The 20,551-nt window shown below is 38.3% G+C and overlaps 2 protein-coding genes across 7 annotated transcripts in view; one reads left to right on the top strand and one right to left on the bottom strand.

Moving 5' to 3' along the window:
- The window catches only part of kmt2bb (lysine (K)-specific methyltransferase 2Bb), a 65,939-nt gene extending 57,647 nt beyond the window's left edge, over window positions 1-8,292 (bottom strand). For all 6 annotated transcript variants that reach the window (XM_049466797.1, XM_049466798.1, XM_049466799.1 and 3 more), the window contains exons 1-3: window positions 7,911-8,292; window positions 4,249-4,327; window positions 543-3,950 (exon numbers count right to left, since the gene is read on the bottom strand). In XM_049466797.1, coding sequence (XP_049322754.1) covers window positions 543-3,950; window positions 4,249-4,327; window positions 7,911-8,234 — 3,811 coding nt within the window. In that variant the 5' untranslated portion in view covers window positions 8,235-8,292. The remainder of the gene's footprint in view (window positions 1-542; window positions 3,951-4,248; window positions 4,328-7,910) is intronic.
- A 2,102-nt stretch (window positions 8,293-10,394) lies between these two features.
- On the top strand, window positions 10,395-15,369 carry psenen (presenilin enhancer, gamma-secretase subunit). Its single transcript, XM_007239402.4, has 4 exons — window positions 10,395-10,533; window positions 12,273-12,339; window positions 12,803-12,907; window positions 15,041-15,369. The coding sequence occupies exons 2-4, from the start codon at window positions 12,279-12,281 to the stop codon at window positions 15,178-15,180; spliced, it is 306 nt and encodes a 101-aa protein (XP_007239464.1). The 5' UTR covers window positions 10,395-10,533; window positions 12,273-12,278; the 3' UTR covers window positions 15,181-15,369.
- Window positions 15,370-20,551: the final 5,182 nt, after the last annotated feature.

The following is a 20,551-nucleotide window of genomic DNA, read 5'->3' as shown; positions in this document are numbered from 1 at the left end:
ATTATTAAAATGAAAATCAAATATATGTTTTTATATACGTTAAACACAACCCAAGGTTTGCAAAGGCTGAAAACTTATTTCACCTGGCCTAAACTTCTCTTGTTTTTGTTTGATATGCACAACACCACAAAATACTTTGCTGGCTGTGTACTCCCACCTCAGTAAAGATTCCACTGTGTGAAAGGTTTATAGGTTATATAAATGACAAGTGAATCACCAAGTCTATAAATGTTTGGTCATACTGCGTTAGTCGTACTGCAGACACTCCTATCTACAGGGTGAGTCAAAAGTCACAGGACACCCTTTTTAATATCAGAAACAAAAGGGAAAATGACATATCTGAATATCCCAGCAAGTCACAGATGAAGGGGGCCCATCTTTTAGGCTAGAAATTAAAGGGTGTTGTGTGACTTTTGACTCATCCTGTCTAGTGACTTTAAGAACCGTGTGAAGAGCCCAACCCTCCACTGAGGCGCTGTCTTAACACAGCCACCAGATGAGACAGACAAATATAAGACAGAACAGTTACATGATGTACTTACCCATGCACTTGTTGGGAAGTGAAATGTCTGTATGAATGGAGAATTCATCTGGCATCTCCTCCTCCTCCTGCTCCTCCTGCTGCTGCTGTGCCAGTAACTTGGAGCTCAGAGCACGCATGCAGATGGACACTTTATGAACAACTCCTGGTGTGTCCAGATCCTCAATCTTTAGTTTAGCTTTCTCCTTCTCAATGTCAGAAAGAGACTTAATCAAGTTTGCATCTTCTTTTTCCAGGTCACCCTTTTGCACTTCAGTAGAAGGATTGGATTCTTTCTGTGTTTCAACTGTTGGGACCTTTTTCTGACTCTTACTACAAAGGCCAAAGTTCAATTTATCCGTCAGTTTGTCCGCCAGTTTATCCGTCAGTTTCTTATCCATCTTCAGGTTTGACGATTGCTTCTTAAAGCTCTTTTTCTTCTTCGGAGAAGGATCAATTAACGAATCGAATGGGAAATCTTTGGCAGACAACAAGGCCTCGTACTCCTTTTCTATGTTCTGGTCGAAGTTGTACACCTCAGCTCCAACAGGCTCCAGTACCTGCCAGTTAAAACTGGGGTCTCGGAGGAGTGACCGTCTCTTGCCAGGGAAGGTGTCTTCACACAAGCTCTCCAAGTCTAGAGAATCTACTGGCTCAGCTTTGGATTCTTCTGCAGAAGACAAGTCGAGATCTAACTGAGCTTCAGGTAGGACATCTACCTCATCCAGGGGCTGAGGGGAATCTGCATCATTCCGCTCATCACTCTCGCGTTTCTTTCCCTTCGGCGGCACTGCTAGCAGGTGGCATTTCTTCTGCCTCCTCGGAAGATCTGACATGTCTGAATCGTCCATGAATCTCTTTGGCGTTTTGATTACGCGCGAGGACCGGGCACTAACGACAGGCATTATAAAATGCTTTATGTTCTTGACAAATTTGGTTTTACCAGGCTGAACGTCAGAAGAATCAAGATCTGCTCTTTCATTTGCAGCCCCCTTGTCGCCATCTTCATCAGTGATCGGCACCTCATGTTCCTTCTCCGCTTGCTGGGCGAGAAACTTCTCCTCGTTTCTACCGCTTTCAAGAGAATGAGGAAGACTTTTGGGAACTTGTTGCATTTTGTACTTAGTCTTCAGTATGCCAACTAGTTTTGGTCCTGCTGGCTCAGAGGCACCTGTTGGTGAGCACGCATCACTTCCGGTCCGGTTTTCTTTTGCGATGGACTTTCCTGGCAACTTTTGGTTCCGAGGTCTAAACCTCTGTCCAATCAAAGACCTGCGCCTTTTTCGCACTTTGAACGGTTTCTTAACTGGACGAGGAGGCCGTGCTTCTTCAGTGGCTGGAGGCTCTAAAACCAAAATTTCAGCTTCAGCCTTTGTTGATGGAGCCTTTGACTCCTCAGGCTTAACATCATCGGTTTGTGTTTCTGTTAGAGGATGAGGTTGTGGAAGTGCAGCACTATCAGTGATTGTGGGTTCAGTAGCCTCAGCCAAGGGCGCTTCACAAGACAAATGCCCTTCTAAAGCAGGCAATGCTTGTGGGGTTTTTCTTGGAACTGTTCTCCTGCTTTTTGAGAAACCAGCTTGACGAGAGCATTTTTTTGGTTTTGGTTGTTCACGTGGTGTTGGCAATTCCTCTGGCTTAGGTTCAGGTTCAAGTTCAGGTTCAGGCTGAGGCTGAGCTTCAGTGAGTGGGATTTCAGGTTCAGCAGTAATTTTAGATTGAAGCTTCGGATTAGATGTAGGTGTTTTAGTTTTTTTCCGCTTCTGTACTGACCAAGGTTTATGCCTACGGTTCCTCTTATGTGTGGTTTGTCTCAATTTGGGCTTTACCTTGGGCATGGGAGGGACAGTGGTTTGTACCTGGTTCTCTGGTACTTCTGCTAAAGAATGAAGCTCAGTCTCAGCTTCAGTAGAAAGGTCTTTGAGTTCAGGTTTAGCTGTGTCCTTCTGGATTGGAGAAGGCTGCTTTAAATGGTTGTGTTTTCTTGGTGAGGCTGCAACTTTTACCTGAAGTGGAGGACACTGAACTGAATCCTTACTGAATTGATTTTTTGCAACATCCACAACATCTGTCTGTGTGACCTCCTCTGGATTTACTTCATCTACAGCTTCTGACCTACAGGTCTCGACATCCTCCTTACTTTTTCTTGGGGTCTTTCCTTCTTCATCTTTCTTAGAGTTTACTGCATGTTCTTGTGTTTCAGGAATGACCTCAACAGTGGGTTCTTTATTTTCTGGTGGCTGCGGAGTGTTCTGAGTATCAGAGATTTCTGCAGCGTCAGATGTAAGGGTAGGCTCTGTGGAAACATCAACTCCATCTGCACATTTTGAAGGAGATTCTGTCTCTTTGCTAAGGCTTTCTGGTGCTTTGCTTAGATTTGCATGGGGTGGGTTTATTGTCTTGCTTTTGCACTTGACAAGTGTTAGGGTCCAAATAAATTTCGGACGTTTCTTACGTGACCTCGCTTTCGGGTTTCGTATTCTTGTCAGTTTTAATCCAGGAATTCCCACAAACTCTTTCTCGATTGACTGCAAGTCTGTAGAGTCTCCTGAAGGCTGCTCAGACAAACGACTGTGGTTCCCTCGAACGTTTTCGGACACTTTGTCTTTGCGGTGCCTTTTCTTTTTCTTCCCCTTTTTCTTTTTGGAAGGTGGAACAGTCTCCTCGATTGTTGACACCTCTAATAATGACTCTGCCAATCTTCCCTCAGCGTTTTTATCTCCTGCTTCTTGAGCCTGTGTAGATTCTGTTCGGTTTCGCCTCCGTATCACAAGCTTCTTCACTTCAGCATTTTCTTTTGAGGCACAGCTTGTTGGCTTTACCTTCTGTTCATCCGTTTTCGGCTCTACAGTGTCACTACCTGGTGCAGGTTGAGATTTGCGGGCAGATTTCCTCAACTTCTCCTCCACTTTCTGCTCACCAGCTTCTGTTTCAGGTAATCTCTGAGGAATGGGGTCTGCTTTTTTGTCTGCAGACCTCCCTCTCCTCCTTGTATTAACCTGTTTGGTCATCCCACCAGAGGTTTCACCAGTCGCTTGTGTAACTCCTTTTAATTTTACATGTGCACACGAGTCAACAGCACCTTGAGTTTCTTTAGCTTCAGGTGGGACTTTGATTCCTTTTGGTTTTCTTTCAGACTTCTGACGTAATGAAGTATCCACCTTCACTCTCTTTTTAGCCACCAGCTTGATAGTGATCCTTGGAGCTAATGGTTCTTCTTTTAGAGAGTCTCTTCTCCGTCTGGGTTTTGAGAGCTTATCTGAGCCAGGATCAGTGCCTTCAACTGACACAGGATTAAAAGACTCTTTACTGTGTAGTTCCAGTGTAGATCCTGAATCAAGTGGAGTTTGACCATCCTCCACATGTGTGGCTGCTGCAGGAGCTGGTCTCCGACATACCCTCTTTATTGGTTTTGCTGATGCTCTATTACCTGCAACATTTTTAAAAGAGAAAAAATATAGAAATTTTGACTTAGACTTTGATAAAAGGCAAAACTACTGACAGTCAATTTGTACTTCCATATTTTAATTAAAAGTTAGCCATATTAAGATACAATTTTTTTTTTGAAAACGTTCCCAAGGAAGGCTAAGCATAACACACCATGTCACCATGTATACATCGCTGCTGACAGAGATCAAGATCACCGTTTTGTGACCAGATAAAAACCTCTTAAAAGAACCTCTTCATTAGAACAACACTGCTATCAAGATGTTTATCCTGTTACTTACATTTAGGAGGATTCCGTCTCAACTGTACAGGAACACTGCTGTTTTGCTTTCCAGCATAAAAGCCTCTGAATTCAGATCCCTGGAAAGTAAACAGACAGGACAGGCTCAATTTAAAACAGTGTTTATTTTAATATGATAAATAACAACCTTCCATCAATCATCTTCCAATCTCTCCACCGACAGAGTGAGGACTACAGCAGGGATCAAACCGGCACCACAGTGACCCCCCAAAAAAACATTTATTCAATCACAAAGCATGACACCTTACAGGCTATACAGACAAAAAACATTTGAACATGAACAGATTTTAAGAGTTTTGTGTTTTAAAGTATATTTATGCTCAATATATGGATTTGTCAGTATTTGTGTACATTCTGTAAAAGCACACAGAATGTATGGATACAGACAAAACAAAGCAACCCTACTAGCAATAGAAATGTTTTTTTAGTAAATACATTGTTATAACCACCTTTACTATTATTACCTTTGTAAATATGTGAGCAACGAATGTTATTGTTCAAAACAAACATCTTACAGTGTATAAAATATGTATATAATTTATTTAATAAATACAAATTAACGTTTAAACCTTTTTTCTTCACAACACTACTTTGTATATCTAAGCTTCAATGTACACACAGAAGCACTGAACACCCCATTAAGTTCAAGTGCAATATTCCACTTTGGGCTCTTATAAACCGAAACTATTGCTACTCAAATCTGCATTATGAAAATCAGCAATAATTATGCAGTTTGTGCTTCTGACCTGATTAGGATTCATTTAATGCATTAAAGTGTTTCACATTTTGAATAAAACAGAACTAACCCCCATCCATGCTTTGGCCCAGTAGACTGCGAATTACTGCTTTTCTGTTGGGGCAGTGAAAGTCATGTTTTATTTGATGTATTTATGTCTGTATTTATGCCCATATTTATATCTATATTTATGCAATCACTTCAACATGTTGACATGCATGAATATGTTCAAGTAGAAGTTTTTTTGTTTTGTTTTTTTTTCTTCTTCTTCAGGATGTCACAGGTTGTTTGGAGACATCATAATACTGGGTGCATATCTTAATCATCATAAATGCATTTGTTATAGAAAATAGATACTTTTGTTGTTCTGGCCAGAATACTTACAGTGCAAATTCTACTAGAGGACTAGAATGGTTTTACTTTTACTTTACTAGGAAAAACATATTATACTTAAAAAAAATGATAAAAATAAATGAGGGCTTCAAAAATCTATACTGGGGACCAACTGTCTAATCTAAATGCCATTAACATGTCATTATTGTACAAACACAAGGTCAGTCTAAAACTATTAAAACTGACGTCACATTTTTCTTATCAGGTCTTAATTCTGAAATGCATGTCATATTGTATTATATATGATTTAAAATACACCATTCTTGCCTTTCTCTCATTTTCTATTTAATGTACTGGCAACTGCCCTAAAGACATTCTGAAATTTGATTTCTGAAATACTACTACTACTACTGCATCAGACGGGAAAAAATGTCCATAGTCTGCCTCTAAATAAATATAAACCAACATCTAGACCATTTTTATCCATATTAAAGCTAAGATAAGATGCAAACAGTATCCAGCAGACTTAGATGTAGTCTTGGAAACATACCGGTAAGTTCACTGTTCACATAGTACTGTATATCTGCATCTGAAGCCTCGGCACTAAGGTGTGATTGATCTGAATGGCCAGGTTTGTGGTATGGCTTTGGGGATGCATCCTCTTTCTGCACTGCAGGTTCTCCAGACCCCTTACCATCAAATCTGTGGCAGAGGCATCACCTATAAACTGAAGCTGTGCCCTTTTTATTGCCCCTCTGGGTCACGCACATGTGAGCAGCTTTTATTCAAAAACTAAGAGCAATGGGGGGCTATCAGCATGCGCATAGACTCACGACAAATGTGCTCCTTATCATTAGCTAGGTGAACAATATAAGCTATGAGAACAATGAGCATCCAGGTTGTATGCAATTAGAGCAGAATGCTCTGTTTATATACAAACGTTATATTTTGTGATTTACTGTCAGAAGACCTTGTTCTACTTTGGATTTATGACCACTGGAAGACAAAAGTGAAATACTTGCACCTTTATTTTGAAGTTTATTTAACACATAAATTCAAAGTTTTTTATTGTTTTATTCAGTTGTATAAATGTCAGGAAGGAATCAATAAATATGTACATATACTGGTGTGAAATATGACAAACTTTTAGCAAAATATACTGTTTTTTTCAGAGCTGTGTATTACACATAGATATTTTACCTTATGGAGAGACTAGACACCCCGGTACAACTTTATAACTGATTTAAAAAGGCTTAAATCTCTTGGCCCTTTTTCAGCTACAATAAATACGTCAGCAAATATTAGTTCATTTTCAGGCTATGTCTGCCAATGCTATGTTTCTTAAAATAGCAATCATTGGACGATATCGAAATAATTCTGATATAATTGTGCTTCTATAGTAATTAGACCTGTTAAATTGGATTAAATGTTTTTGAAAAGTTTTGTCTAGAAATCACTGCACTAATTATGGGAGAGAATTTAAATAGCATCCTTTAAGAATTTTTACATTTTTGAAACAGACATTAATAGATTTATTTTTGTTGGTTGTGTCTATTTAATGTATAAAACTGCTTTGTTTTGTTGCAGTAGAACATTATATATATTTACTGCAAAATACACTGAAATATCTTGATATTAGTTTAGTGCCACATTGCATTAATTCTAATTTTTTTTATTGTTTTTCAATACTGACAGTTTTATTTGGTAGCTCTAATTTTGCTGTTACCTAGTTTTACCTATTTTGCTTTATATGTTCATAATTACATTTATGCTCTTACTTTTAGTAACGTTACCCTTGCTATACTTAGCTGCTTACTGTATCTTACATTTATACTATTAATGCTAACTAGTTACATTAGTTTTAACCTTCTCTTATGTAGTTAGCTAGTTATAATTCTGGGCTACACTGTAAATTAGGGTCACCCTCACTATATTCTAGTTTAATTAAAGTGTTTAAATAATGGTTAGCTGATTTTGGTAAGTCGTATGTTCCATGTTTTGCTCTGAACTTATAGGTTAGCTATGTAACCTAGCTAACAAAGTAACAGCTTTACTGACTAAATGCTCTACACCTTGTGCTGTTAGCTAGTTAGCTTGCTACAATGATAACCCTAGCTACAGTAGGTTGGCTGGCCCCCTCCCCCTCCATGATAACACACACATACACTTACAGGGCAGCAGCCTGTAGTAAACCTGTAAACCAGCACAAAACACACAGTTTCCTACGAGATACCAGAACAGCAAAGCTAGCTAGGGCACACATTACAGACCTGAGCCTTACTTCAGCCCTTCAGCTCAATAACTTTCCTTTTTTTTTAAACTCCATCTTCTTTATGCGCATTAAAGGGAACTGCTAGCTAACAGAGCCAGCGCTGCCTCTGCTACAGTCCCTGCAGCCTGGCAATACCCCGCCTCCTAATGTCCATTTTGTTCAAACGGCTGTAGCAGCTCCATTGCACGGCACCCATAACAAACCCCAGCAAACTTAGCTACCATGGGTTAGCCTGTTAGCTGCCTGGCTAAGCTGCATTCAGCAGTGCGGGCCTGTGAGCTCCAGCAGCCCCTTCACTCACCTCCTCGCTCCCGCTCGAGCTGTAGCCCGCCTCGCCCAGGTTCTTGTAGCTCGCCTCGATCCCGAGCAGGCGCAGGTGAGACTGGTCGTCAGCGCACGCAAGCGGCGGGCATACGGGCCTAGGGCCTCCTCCTCCGCTACCGCCACTACCACCGACCTCGTCCGCCCCGCAGCGGCCGAGCTGCCACCGCTTCTCGGAGCGCAGGCGGCTCCGCGAGGACCACGGGCGGCCTGGGAAGCGGCCCCGCGCCGCGCCCATCCCCACAGCCCCCGCGCCTCCAGCGGCAGCCGCGGTTGCCGATCCGCAGCCCGCTGCCGCCATCATAGCTTCAACAACAACAGCGACAGATTAGCAGCAACTCAAGCTTGAGTGAAGAGGGGGGAAGCGCCAGATCTGAGGGGGTGGAGGGAGGGAGGGAGGGAGGGAGGGAGGTTGTGTGGTGTGTGTGAGTGAGTGTGTGTAAAGGGGGCGCTGAAGATTTCTGGGAAATGTAGGCTTTACTTTTAAGTGCAGCATTAAACCAGTTTGACATTAATTAAATGTATTTTTTTATTAAATTAAAATGTTAATTGTAGTTTAGGCCTATACAGATATAGTTATAGCAGTGGAGCACTAAAGTTTAGAAACCTAGCTGCTGGTTAAATACTAACTTTAGGGCATCATATGTATTCAGAAAGTGGGCAGGTGATGCGAGAATAAATTATTATGAATTTAGCTTTTATTAGCTTTTATTTTTTAAAGAGCCACTAAACCCTTAAGCATTTTTCCTCAGGACCCTTAGCGATGACTTCCTTCTGCTCCGGGCACATACCCTCACAATGTCACTGTGTGTGTCTTTTGAGTGTGCTCACTATTACGAGTGTGCCATATCATATCATACACAATATTATCGACAAAATCTTTGACATATCGTGATATTTTTAAAAGTCTTCTGTTTGTAATTGTTTTGCAATTTACTTTTTACTGTTTGTTTGCAGTTCATATGCATGCATTAAATATGCTGCACTTTGTTTTTGTTACATTTCTTTATTTTTGTTAGTTTTTCTTTATTAGTTTTGTTACACTATTATTATTTTATACAAAATCTTTATCCTGAGTGGGAGGCAAATATAATCTTATGCCAAGTTCAAGTTATGTCAGAAACTGGGAAATAATTTTTGCTCTTTCTGTAACTTGCACTCGGACAGCTAGTGAGTCGGGAATCTCAAAATCTGAAACGCACAATTGAGACATATACTGTAGCCTTTTTACTTTTCTGGATTTTGTTTAATTCATATTTCTAAGTTTATTGTTATGTATTAAGAACACTCCAACACTTAATAATAATTAATTAACTAAATACATTTTATTCAAGGGTGTCATTTTGCTAGAAAGCATTCAGTACTTGCTCTTTTTGAAATACATTAGATCACTCTGAGTTTTATATGCATGCTGCACATGAAAATTCTTCTAACCCCATTGCCTGCATTAGCCAAAAGAAAATGGTCAAGTGCTGTTGATACTTGTTCTGAGCTTCTGATACACCCAGGTCTGATTGGCACTTTATTGGCAGCACCTGTAAGCATTTGCCCTTCATTGCTACAGTGATCAGTATTTGTCTGCTCGAAGAATCAACATGCCACATTTGACTGATCTAGACAGGGTCGGTGCGATAAGGCAACTTTAAGCTGGTGTTCCACAAAACCAAGTTGTGGCATTATTTTGAGTGAGCCCTGATACCAGCATCTCCAAATTGAAGGCTAAGTTCCACATAACAGGAAGTCACAGACAGGGCTGTTTCAAGGCATTTGTGGGGGCCCCAAGCAAAAATGCCCAAAAAAGCTGCACCAACTGTTCCAGGCACCTAGCTAACCTAAATATTAACCATATATTTTGTTACTAGCCAACCTGCTGAAAATAAAACACCACTTCTACACATAGGCCTAATTCATACAATGTAAAGGAACACTTACTTTTGCACACACACACACACACACACATATATATATATATATATATATATATATATATATATATATATATATATATATATATATATATATATATATATATATATATATATAAATCAGACCACTTAAAAATTATGAGTTTCTTTGATTTGACCAAATTGAAAACCTCTGGAATATAATCAAGAGGAAGATGGATAATCACAAGCCATCAAACCAAATTAAACTGCTTGCATTTTTGCACCAGGAGTGACATAATGTTATCCAAAAGCTGTGTGTAAGACCAGTGTGTAACACTGGAGGAGGAGAACAAACCAGGGTTATTCCAAGTATTGATTTCTGAACTAACATTTTATGAATAAGAACTTGTTTTCTTTGCATTCATTGAGGTCTGAAAGATCTGCACCTTTTTGCTATTTTAGCAATTTCTCATTTCTGCAAATAAATGCTGTAAATGACGAGTTCTGGTCCACACAAAAAAATGTGTTAATCGTCAATCTTAAAAGGCGTATTTTGCCATAAACTACATCTCCCATGAGGCAAAGCCAAAGATTGACGTCATGTCGCACGGTTCATGAGGAAGCGGATGTAGTTATTCTTCAGTCGCGAAAGCCATTTTCCTACTCAAATGTGTTTTTTGTAACTCGCTGCTTTCAGATTCCAGCTCTACAGTACAGGTATGTATATTACTGAACTAAACAGCGCTGCCCGGTATTTTAGCAGGTAAAGGAAACCATTAGAAAAGCGCTGGGAGTCTGTTAGCACGCCATGCTAACCGCCGTTAGCCTCCTGACTGGGATACAAAGAGGCGGCGGTCAGATCCTGTAGGATTAAACCGCTCAGAAACCGAAGCGCCCTTTTAGTTTTATAAACCAGCCTTTAATTCAGGACAGGTGTTCGTGTCCTTCTGTTCGAGTTTTAAGAAGAATGTTTAATCACTGTCAGCCCTGGTTTAGTCCAGATTCTACTGCAGGGGCTTTATAGAGGACCTGCCGTTTTAAAATGAAAATTCCAGTAAAGAAAAAAGAGTAAAATTAAGTTTTTGTTGATAATGATAAACTGTTACAAGTAGCTGGTGTATTTTGGTAGTATGAGCATTTACAGACAGGTGGCAGCAAAGGTGCAGTGATGTGTAAATAATCAGAATTCCTGTTATGAGGTTCCAGAGGTGGCAGAAGTAGTTACACAAGCCCCATACTACACATTAGAAATATCACTATAATAAAATACTTACCTCAAATGGTGATTTTTTTTGTTACATATATACTAGTGCATCTCAAAAAGGTCAGAATGTCATTGAAAAGTTACTTTGTTTCTGTAATTTAGTTCCAAATGTAAAACTCCCACAAAATGTGAATATCACACAGAGTGATCTATTTTAAGCATTTATTGTTTTTTATCATGATCATGGCTTACAGCCAATAAAAAAAATATAATCCGTGTCTCAGTAAATACGAATATTATATAAGACCAATTGGTACTTTTAGCCATGTGGGCAGTGTGCCAAATCCTTCTGGAAAATGAAATCCACATGATATAACACAGTGGACCAACTCCAGCAGATGACATGTCTCTCCTAACCATCACTGATTGTAAAAACTTCACACTAGACCTCTCTCCACTCTTTCTCTAAACTCTGTGCCCCTTGATTTCCAAATGAAATGTAAAATTTACTGATGATCAGTGATGGCTTGGAGAATCATGTAATCTGCTGAGATTATCATTTTATATTTTGATCTGAAATCAAAACCCCTTCCCACTTAAAAAAAACAAACAAAAAAAAAAACACACACATTACAGTAACGAAGTACTTATACTTTATTACGTACCACTTCTGTAAAGGAGGATACTTATATAGCCCCCGCATGACTACTATGGTTGTGCTGTTTTGAAACATATGCAATAATGCCTTCAAAGTTTTTGACACACTTAAAAAATTCTAAAAAATCATGATAATCTTTAAAGTGTTGTGGTAGATTTTTCAATTTAATGTTTTGTCATATTGGCAAGAATATAGTTATCGGAAAGAAACTAAATATTGTGATTTTATTTTATGTCCATATTTCCCAAAGTGGCTACTTTGCTCTCAAAAGTACACAACCTTAGTTGTTTTTGGCATGGATTCCACAAGCATTTTGAATTATTTGATGAGGACTAAAAGTGCCCTCTTGTGTGCTAGTAAGAAATAACATTTCAAATACAAATGTATTCTTCCAAACTAACAAGATGTCTATTCACATTTTGGGGAAGGAAACTTGGTGTCTGAATCATGTTAGCTTCATATTCATTCTGCTTTAATGAGAAGATGTTTTCTCGATAAATGTTTATATAACTATCAGAATGTAGCATTGTTGACTAAAGGGGTACAGTTTGCTATATTTTTTCAAGTAATCCTCAAACATGTCATATTTTGCAGGACATCATGAATTTGGAGCGCATCCCCAATGAGGAGAAACTAAGTCTTTGCAGAAAATATTACCTGGGTATGTCTTAATAAAAATAAAATAATTTGTTCATTTACATGGTTAAATTCTACAAAATGGTTTTGTTGATCAAAATTTGTCATATCTCTGTAATATGTCAGAGTAATTTTATTTAAATTATTTATTACATTCTTTCCTTTTGTAGATGTTTAATTGCTCTGTATAAAGTGTGTGTTTTTGTTATCTAGTGTCTGTACTGGAATTCTTTATTGTTGAGCTTTAAAAAAAAATGTGTGGTAGTATGCAGGTATAACTTGGGATCTCATGCCATGTGCCATTTATGTGGCATTAAACCTTATGGTGCTATATGCAGTGCTAACAAAATATAAGAGATACCAAAGATAACAAAAAGAAAAAGAAAAATGCATGGATTTAAAACATTTTATTAAATTCATAACACAATGTTTATCAAAATATGTAATGTCTTGTATTTTCTTGCATTGTCTTCTATTGTCTCCTGCAGGTGGCTTTGCATTCCTCCCCTTCCTGTGGTTGGTTAACTGCGTGTGGTTCTTCAAAGAGGCCTTTGTAAAACCTGCCTACACAGAGCAACCACAGATCAAAACCTGTGAGTATGACACAGCATAGCACAGCAACTCTGCATGCAGGCTTTTAAAGTTTACATTTAATTTTTTTCCCTCTTTATTCCCTCTGCCTTTACTCTAATATACTTCTATTACATGGTAATGTCAAAAAAGTTTTTCATTCAGTTTTTTTCTTTATTTCATATTAAAGACATAAAAACAATTAAGGGTCACATGAAATGGAATAATGTAGTAAACAGTAAAAAAAAGTGTTTGTCCTCCACAATCCCCTGATCTAAACCTGATCAACTGAGATGGTGATTTGAGGTGATTAGGGATGAGCTGGAGCTTCACAGCATTAAGGAAAGGCACCAACTATTGTTCAGCACCTCCAGGTACTCAACTTGCTAAGAAAAATATTATAGGTGACTCTACCTCATGAAAACACTGAGATTATAAAACCAAGAGTGTGCAGATCTGTCCTCAAAGATAAATGTGGCACTTAGAAGAATATAAATTATAAAACATATTCTGGGTGGTTAAACATTTTTTTTTTACTAAATAATTCTGCATGTGTTCCTGTATAGCTTTAACATATAGTCTTCAGTATTAAATTTACAATGTAAAAAATCCTCCATACATAGAAATAAAGAAAACACATTGAAATGAAAAGAGGTATCCAAATATTTTACAGGTATTGGGTATATACTAACAAATAAAACTAAAGAAATGTCTTATCATTTGTGAAAGATTACTAAAGCCTTATCCAGACGGTATTAGTTTCTCAGGGGGTCCTGGGGTAATTTTCTCTTTTATGAGGGGACCTCTGTGATTTTATTCCCCATGGATGTGTTTTTCTCAGATGTCCTCTGAGAAAATTACAGCCTCAATTACCTGTTGTTTTTTGCTGAACTCCGTGGTCCTCTGGTATTTTTTGTCACCTCACTTTAAATAAAATAGCTACTTGTCCATTTCCACATACCATAATTACACTGTGGGCATGCGTTTCCACAGAGATCCACGTAAAAACAACAGCGAGTGAAAATGGAGGAGCTACTGAACTCAATGCCATGGGACAGAGAAAGCCAAAAAAAACTCACTGCTCCTCCTGTTTTTCAATTGCAGTCCAGATGCTAGACTTTTATCACTGAGGAGAAGTGTGAAATATTTTTCACAGACGTCCCCCTGAGAAAATTATCCCGTCCGGATAGGGCTTAAGAGAACATTTCACAAACTTTGGTTTAAATAGTTCAGTGATAAAGGCATTAAAAAGTACACAACACCCAAAACACATACATAACATGTGAAAACAGCCCAGTGCATGGGTTGAGATGTTCAGTGGTCCAGAGCTTAGTACATACTAGGGGTTACAGAAACACAGCATTCAAACTCTCTGTTTCCCTCAGAGGTTAGGAGCATGGTATAGTGCCCAGTAAAACTCACTATATAACTATGAACGTCCAGAAACACAAAGAATCTCAGACCATTGACCTCTTAGGCTGTTAGGCCTACTAGAAAAAGTTCTCAAAAAAAGAAATTCACACAGATTAACTGTTAATGGCTTACTGTGATGTAAATAGGCATACAATCAATTATACCACAGTTAGTTTCGACCCTGCAATGTGATTGACTGATTCTGACTACATTGACTGACTGATTGAACGGCATTCTGTGAGTGCCGTTATCAGCCGGTAATGCACTGTAACTGAATGTATTATCTAATATTCTAATAAAGTACTACGAATATTTAATGGTGTACCCTAATTGAATAGCTTTACACTTAAAATTTTCACATGACTGTAATTGTGTCTTTAGTATCAGGATTCTATCCAGATCCAGATCAGGCCAAGCCATATACAGTAAAATAGAGTATTAAACACACAGCAGACTTGTGGTTTGAAGTGTGAGTGATGTTATAGCAGTGGAGATGCATCTGTCTCTCCACACCCTGCACTCGACAACCGAAACTCTTCAGTGCAACTGAAACACCAGTAATAATTACTGTGCTGTGAACAAATTTGCATATATTCCGTCTCACACAGCTGTCTGATTTCAGTCAGCGCAACACACATACACATACACACACACACACACACACACAGATGTTTCTAATGTGAGTCTAATGTAAGTTTGTCAAGTTTCTACGTAACTGAATGTGTTAAATGTGCTCCTCACAGATGTGAAGCGGTCAGCGCTGGGGTTGTTGCTGTGGGTGACTGTGCTGACGACGTGGATCTGCATTTTCCAGCATTTCAGAGCACAGTGGGGAGAAGTGGCCGACTACATTTCATTCACAATTCCACTCGGAACACCATGAACACATAATATTTCCTTTGGGTTTATTCTTTCTTTTTTTCCTTTTACCAATTTTTGTCTGTACTGATGCTTGATTATGATGATTCACACTATTACAATTATAGAGGAGTAAATGGGTTGACTGGTTCTGGAGAGCTTTTGTTTTAATCCTGTAATCAATGTCTTAGCTAAATAAAACCAGAACATTTCATGTGTGTGTTTCATGTGTTTTTTTCTTCTTCTTCTTCTTCTTCTTCAGACTCGATCCTCAGTATCTTCCTAATACATTATTAACCCTTAAGAGCTCAGACCCATTTCTGAATACTGATGCCAAATTAAAAAAAATGAAATGTTTGTTTCCTATTGCTTACACATGACTGCAAATATTTTAAGGCTAGATATAACTGATTAGTAACAAACTATATAAGGTTAAATTTCTAACTTGTATTTTAACATTATAGTAATCATATCAAAAATAGTTATATTTTCACACATTCACACAGTCCTGTAGTGATGCTCTCAGGATGTTCAGTGTATGTCACTTAGGTACTTAATGAGTTAAAGTGAAGGATAGAGTCTTATAACACACTTTTTAACACATCTTTTAAAGGGCCTATGACACATATCCACATGGGTTCTTTTGGGTTACAAAAAGTCCACATCAGTTTTATGATGAACTTTTAAAAATGCACAATTATTCAGAGATGTGTTTTTATGCTGCTTTTAAACTAATCTAGGAAATATAGTATTCAAGAGATGAGTGACACCACTGTATCCAACATGTAAATGGTGTGTGTTTGCTGCCACCTAGCTGTATGTTGTTTTTATTGTTCTGTGGAATGCAATTTAAATGCTATAGCATTTTCAAAAAAATAACATTTAATATAGAGTATAATTGGCACTGTATCCAAAATATAAAGGGTGTGTGTGTTTCATGACATCTTGCTGTATCATACACACTTGTTTTATTGTTCTGTGTCTTTTGGGTTAAATGCTATTGTATTTTAAAATATAAACAATGTAATATACTGTAGATTTAGCACTGCATCATAAAAATAAAAGTTTTATGACAGTTTGCTGTATCATATACAGCTGTTTTTGTTCTGTGGGATTTGGTTTAAATCCTATGGATTTTTAAATATGTAAAATTTAATATCCAGTAGATATGGCACTGTATCCAAAGAGTGTGTTTGTTTGCTGCCACCTAGCTGTGTCATACACACTTGTTTTTAGTATTCTGTGTGATATGGTTTAAATTCTGTTGATTTTTAACATATATAACATTTAATATACAGTAGATTTGGCACTAGGGCTGCACAATATTGCAATATTTTTTAATGGATATATATCGCGATACTAAACAATGCAGGACCTGTGACGTCAACAGCCCCATCCCACCCATGCACTGTCTAGTGTCAGAGCAGTAGACTTGGCAGTAGACAGTAATCGATTCTTTAATCAGGTATTTAAATGGCCTTTTAAAAGATTAAAGGGATTAAAAACGTGACTTCAGCTGTAACTGGAAATATCTGCACAAAACTGTGCCGGACTGAGGTGCCCAGCTTTCGGAAAACTGTCAGCTGCTGAATTTACAAGCACAGTCATGTGGAGGCCAGGCGGTCAGCAGCAGCCTGTCACTCACACAGAGACAGAGACAGCACTGTGTATCTACTTCTTCAACATGATGTGCTTGATTTGACTGCCTTAGTCTCACGTTCTGCGATGTGACAATTGCGCATGCGCACATCGCGATGAGGATGGTTAAACGATAAATACTGCAGCCCTACTACAAACTTAAATTTACCACTGTAAATCTAAGAGATTTTGATGAGCCATGATTTTCTAAATTGAGGACATGTCAAAAGTGGACTTACAAGCACCTGCAGTTTATTATTATTAGTTTCCTTTCCTTCACAAACGATATGCAACAAAAATATTGCTCAATCCAATCAATTCAATTTTCATACAGACTGTGAAGAAATACATAAGGAATCATGTAATAACTTGTAAGTGTTTAACAAAGCAAAATACTCCGTGAAGCATTTAGATGCTTTTACCTGGGGTTCTGTTGACTTGTGGTTTCAAAGGCTGATAACTCTGATTAACCTATCCTGTGCAACAGAGCTAACTCTTGCTAGTTTCATCATAACGTTTGATGGTCTTTCGTACTTTCAAAGTTCTTTAAATTTTTCAGATTGACTGACTTTCATTTCTTAAGGTTATTTGTTCTTTACTTAGTTGAGTAGTTCTTGTCATAATAAGGATTAGAACATTACTCAAATAGGGCTTTTCACTGTATACCACCAACTCTACCTCTTCACAAACACAACTAATGCTCTCAAACACATTAAGAGACAAGAAATTCAAACAATTAATCTTGACAAGTCGAGCACAGCTGTTAACTGAAAGCCATTGCAGGTGAACTACCTCATAAAGCTCACTGAAAAGCTGTCATCTAAACAAGGGGTGCTACTTTGAAGAAACTAAAATACTGTATAAAACATATTTGGCAACAATATGAACTGAACAAAACAGAACAAAACTGAATTAAAACATTGGTGTCAGAATCTCAGTAAAAAATCTTCTTAAAGACAGTGGGTGAATGAGACTGACAGTGAAGGTAAAAACTAAAAAATGACAAAATCTCAGTAACATGATAAGACGTGAGTGACAAGCGACAATTGTAGTAACATTCCTAATTTACATAAATGACCATAATCTTCTAATCCCCGCAACCTGGCTGGAATACCAGACTCTGATACCCAGAAGCCTCCAGCCCCCCTCTCATGTGTTACCCTTCACAGGCGCCTATTATGAAACTCAATCCCGCTTTCGGGCAAATTCTAAAGCCCTCCCCTCTCCACACCCGTCGTCCTGCGATCTTACTGGACACTGTTTTTAGTAGCCTGTAGTCACAGTGATGGCAGACAGAGCATGTTTCCCCTCATCAGCACCTGGCACTCCTGCAAGCGTATGAAAAGGACTGATGATGTTTACACTGTGGCATCTGGACATTGTTCTGCTTTCCGAGTTGCAGCATGTCCAGCAACTGACCATAAGAAGAAGATGATTCGTGGTGTTGTGAATAACAGCCAGAGCTGAGAATGAGGTGCGGTGGTGATCATCCACAATCCTGACTTCATAAAAGGTCTTGTCACTAAATGCAATCAGATTTTCCAAAAAATGCTCCAATATCTAGTAGAAAGCCATGTCTGCATATTAGGCTACGTTCACATTTCAAGCCACATCGCTCAAATCCGATTTTTTGCTCAGAACGAATTTGGCTCTTTGAATATTGATGGTTCACATTAACAAATGTAAGTGAGCTGTATCTGTGTGTAATGTGAAAGAATCTGTCCCTGAAACGTCTCACATGCGCACACTGATACGCGAATAAACATCTCCTTCTTCACCAACAACAAAAAATGTCATATTTAAGAGATGACTTGTAGCTTTATAAAGGTGAAATGGATGAGTTAGCAGCTCATATGTGGAGCATCTTTTGCTGGAGTGAAGAGCAAACAGCCCGTCTGAAGTACATGCTCAGGTCAAGGAGTTGAAAAAAGGACAGGCGGCTTGCTTTTGCTGTTTTTGTTTTTTTACAGTTTCACCAAGAGATGAAAAAAAAAATCGATTCGACATTCACATTCATGTTGCATGTTCATGGATCTGATACGTATCCGATTTAGGACCACATATAAATATGACAAATCAGGGGAAAAAACAAACAAAAAAAAAACGCATATGGCACGTTTACACATCCATGAAAAAAATCAGATCTGAGCAAAAAATCTGATTTGAGACTGTTGCCACAACAAAAGCAGCATACACTTTTTTTAAAACCCTTGATTTTAGAAGAATGGGAAGATATCCTCTGCTGTAGGTTAAGGATGATCTGCTTCAGACTGTCCTATACTGTTGGCAATACTGTTCCACAGGAAAATGCATGTATAAATTTTGAGGTCTTATCTTCTGAATGAGGCACACAGTGGATCAACGCTAGCAGATGACATGGCTCTCCAAACCATCACTGATTGTAGAAACTTCACACTAGACCTCAAGCAGTTTGGACTGTGTGTCTCTCCACTCTTCCTCCAGACTCTGCTCCCTTGGTTTACAAATGAAATGTAAAATTTACTGATGATCAGTGATGGTTTGGAGAGACATGTCATCTGCTGGTGTTGATCCGCTGTGTTTTATCAAGTCCAAAGTCAGCGTAGTGTTTTTCCCAGAAAATCTTACAGCACTTCATGCTTCCCTCTGTTGACCACTTTTATGGAAAAGCGGATTTCATTTTTCAGCAGGACTGTACCAATATTCAAATTTTCTGAAATACTGACTTGTTTTTTTTATTGGCTGTAAGCCATAATCATCCACCATACAATAAATAAACACTTAAAATAGATCACTTTGTGTGTAATATATCTATATGATGTAATATTTATTACAAGTTTCTCCTTTGAACTGAATTACTGAAATAAATGATCAATGATATTCTATTTCAGTGCAATGTTTTTTAGCTTCCATGTGACATGCCAAAAATCATGGGACACAATATTAGTTTATGTCGATACTAGCACGTCAAGATATAGTGTTAATAGATTTTCTTATCAAGAATTGGTAACGAAAATAGCCAAGTTAAGCATAGCTGTGTCAGATCATTCTTATGTTATTTTTTCATACTTCATTCTCAAGCCAATTATACTTAAAATAGTGTGAAACCTAATCACCTGTGTTTGCTTCTGTTCTGTATGGAACACTGGCTGCTAAAGATACTGCTTAACTGGGAGCACTGGGCAATGCTCCCATAATGACATAACAAGCATCCAGTAGAGGTAAGGTCAAAGGCCTGGACACGCACTCATGTTTCACCTCTCATGCTGGAGAGGGTAAATGGGTGGGGGTACTTGTTTTTTTTTTTTTCCACACGTGCTGAACCATGTGGATGTAACGATGCATCACTGGTGCACTCTGTTCCTAATGCTTTGAACTTATTTATAGCCCAGCACACACCAGTCAGGAAGGCAAAAGTCCCCATAACCACATATCTGACATTATGCACTCTGTCCTACACAGCAAAACTGAATGTGAAACCTTCTGAAAGTAAAAGTATGGCATCGGATAAGCTGATTTATTATTTACCGTATGAACATAATACCACATTTTTCCACATTCAAATTCAGGACTTCTTCAAATCCTGGTTCCCTTTTGATGATATAACTGTCAATGTGACAAACTGGTGTTTCATAAATGGGGCAAAGGCAACAAAACAGACAAGCCATAAATCTAAGCTTCATTTGAATCTGACTTCAGAGCTCTTTAGCAGCCAAAGCCAGGCATGTCCAAAATGTCCTTTAGATCCGCACAAAAGCCTCTTTTGCCAAGGGGGTGGA

Source organism: Astyanax mexicanus, chromosome 18 (assembly GCF_023375975.1).
Source record: "Astyanax mexicanus isolate ESR-SI-001 chromosome 18, AstMex3_surface, whole genome shotgun sequence".
Lineage (NCBI taxonomy): Eukaryota > Metazoa > Chordata > Actinopteri > Characiformes > Acestrorhamphidae > Astyanax > Astyanax mexicanus.
Note: the sequence above shows the minus strand (reverse complement) of the source record. Positions and strands in the feature narration are given on the sequence as shown.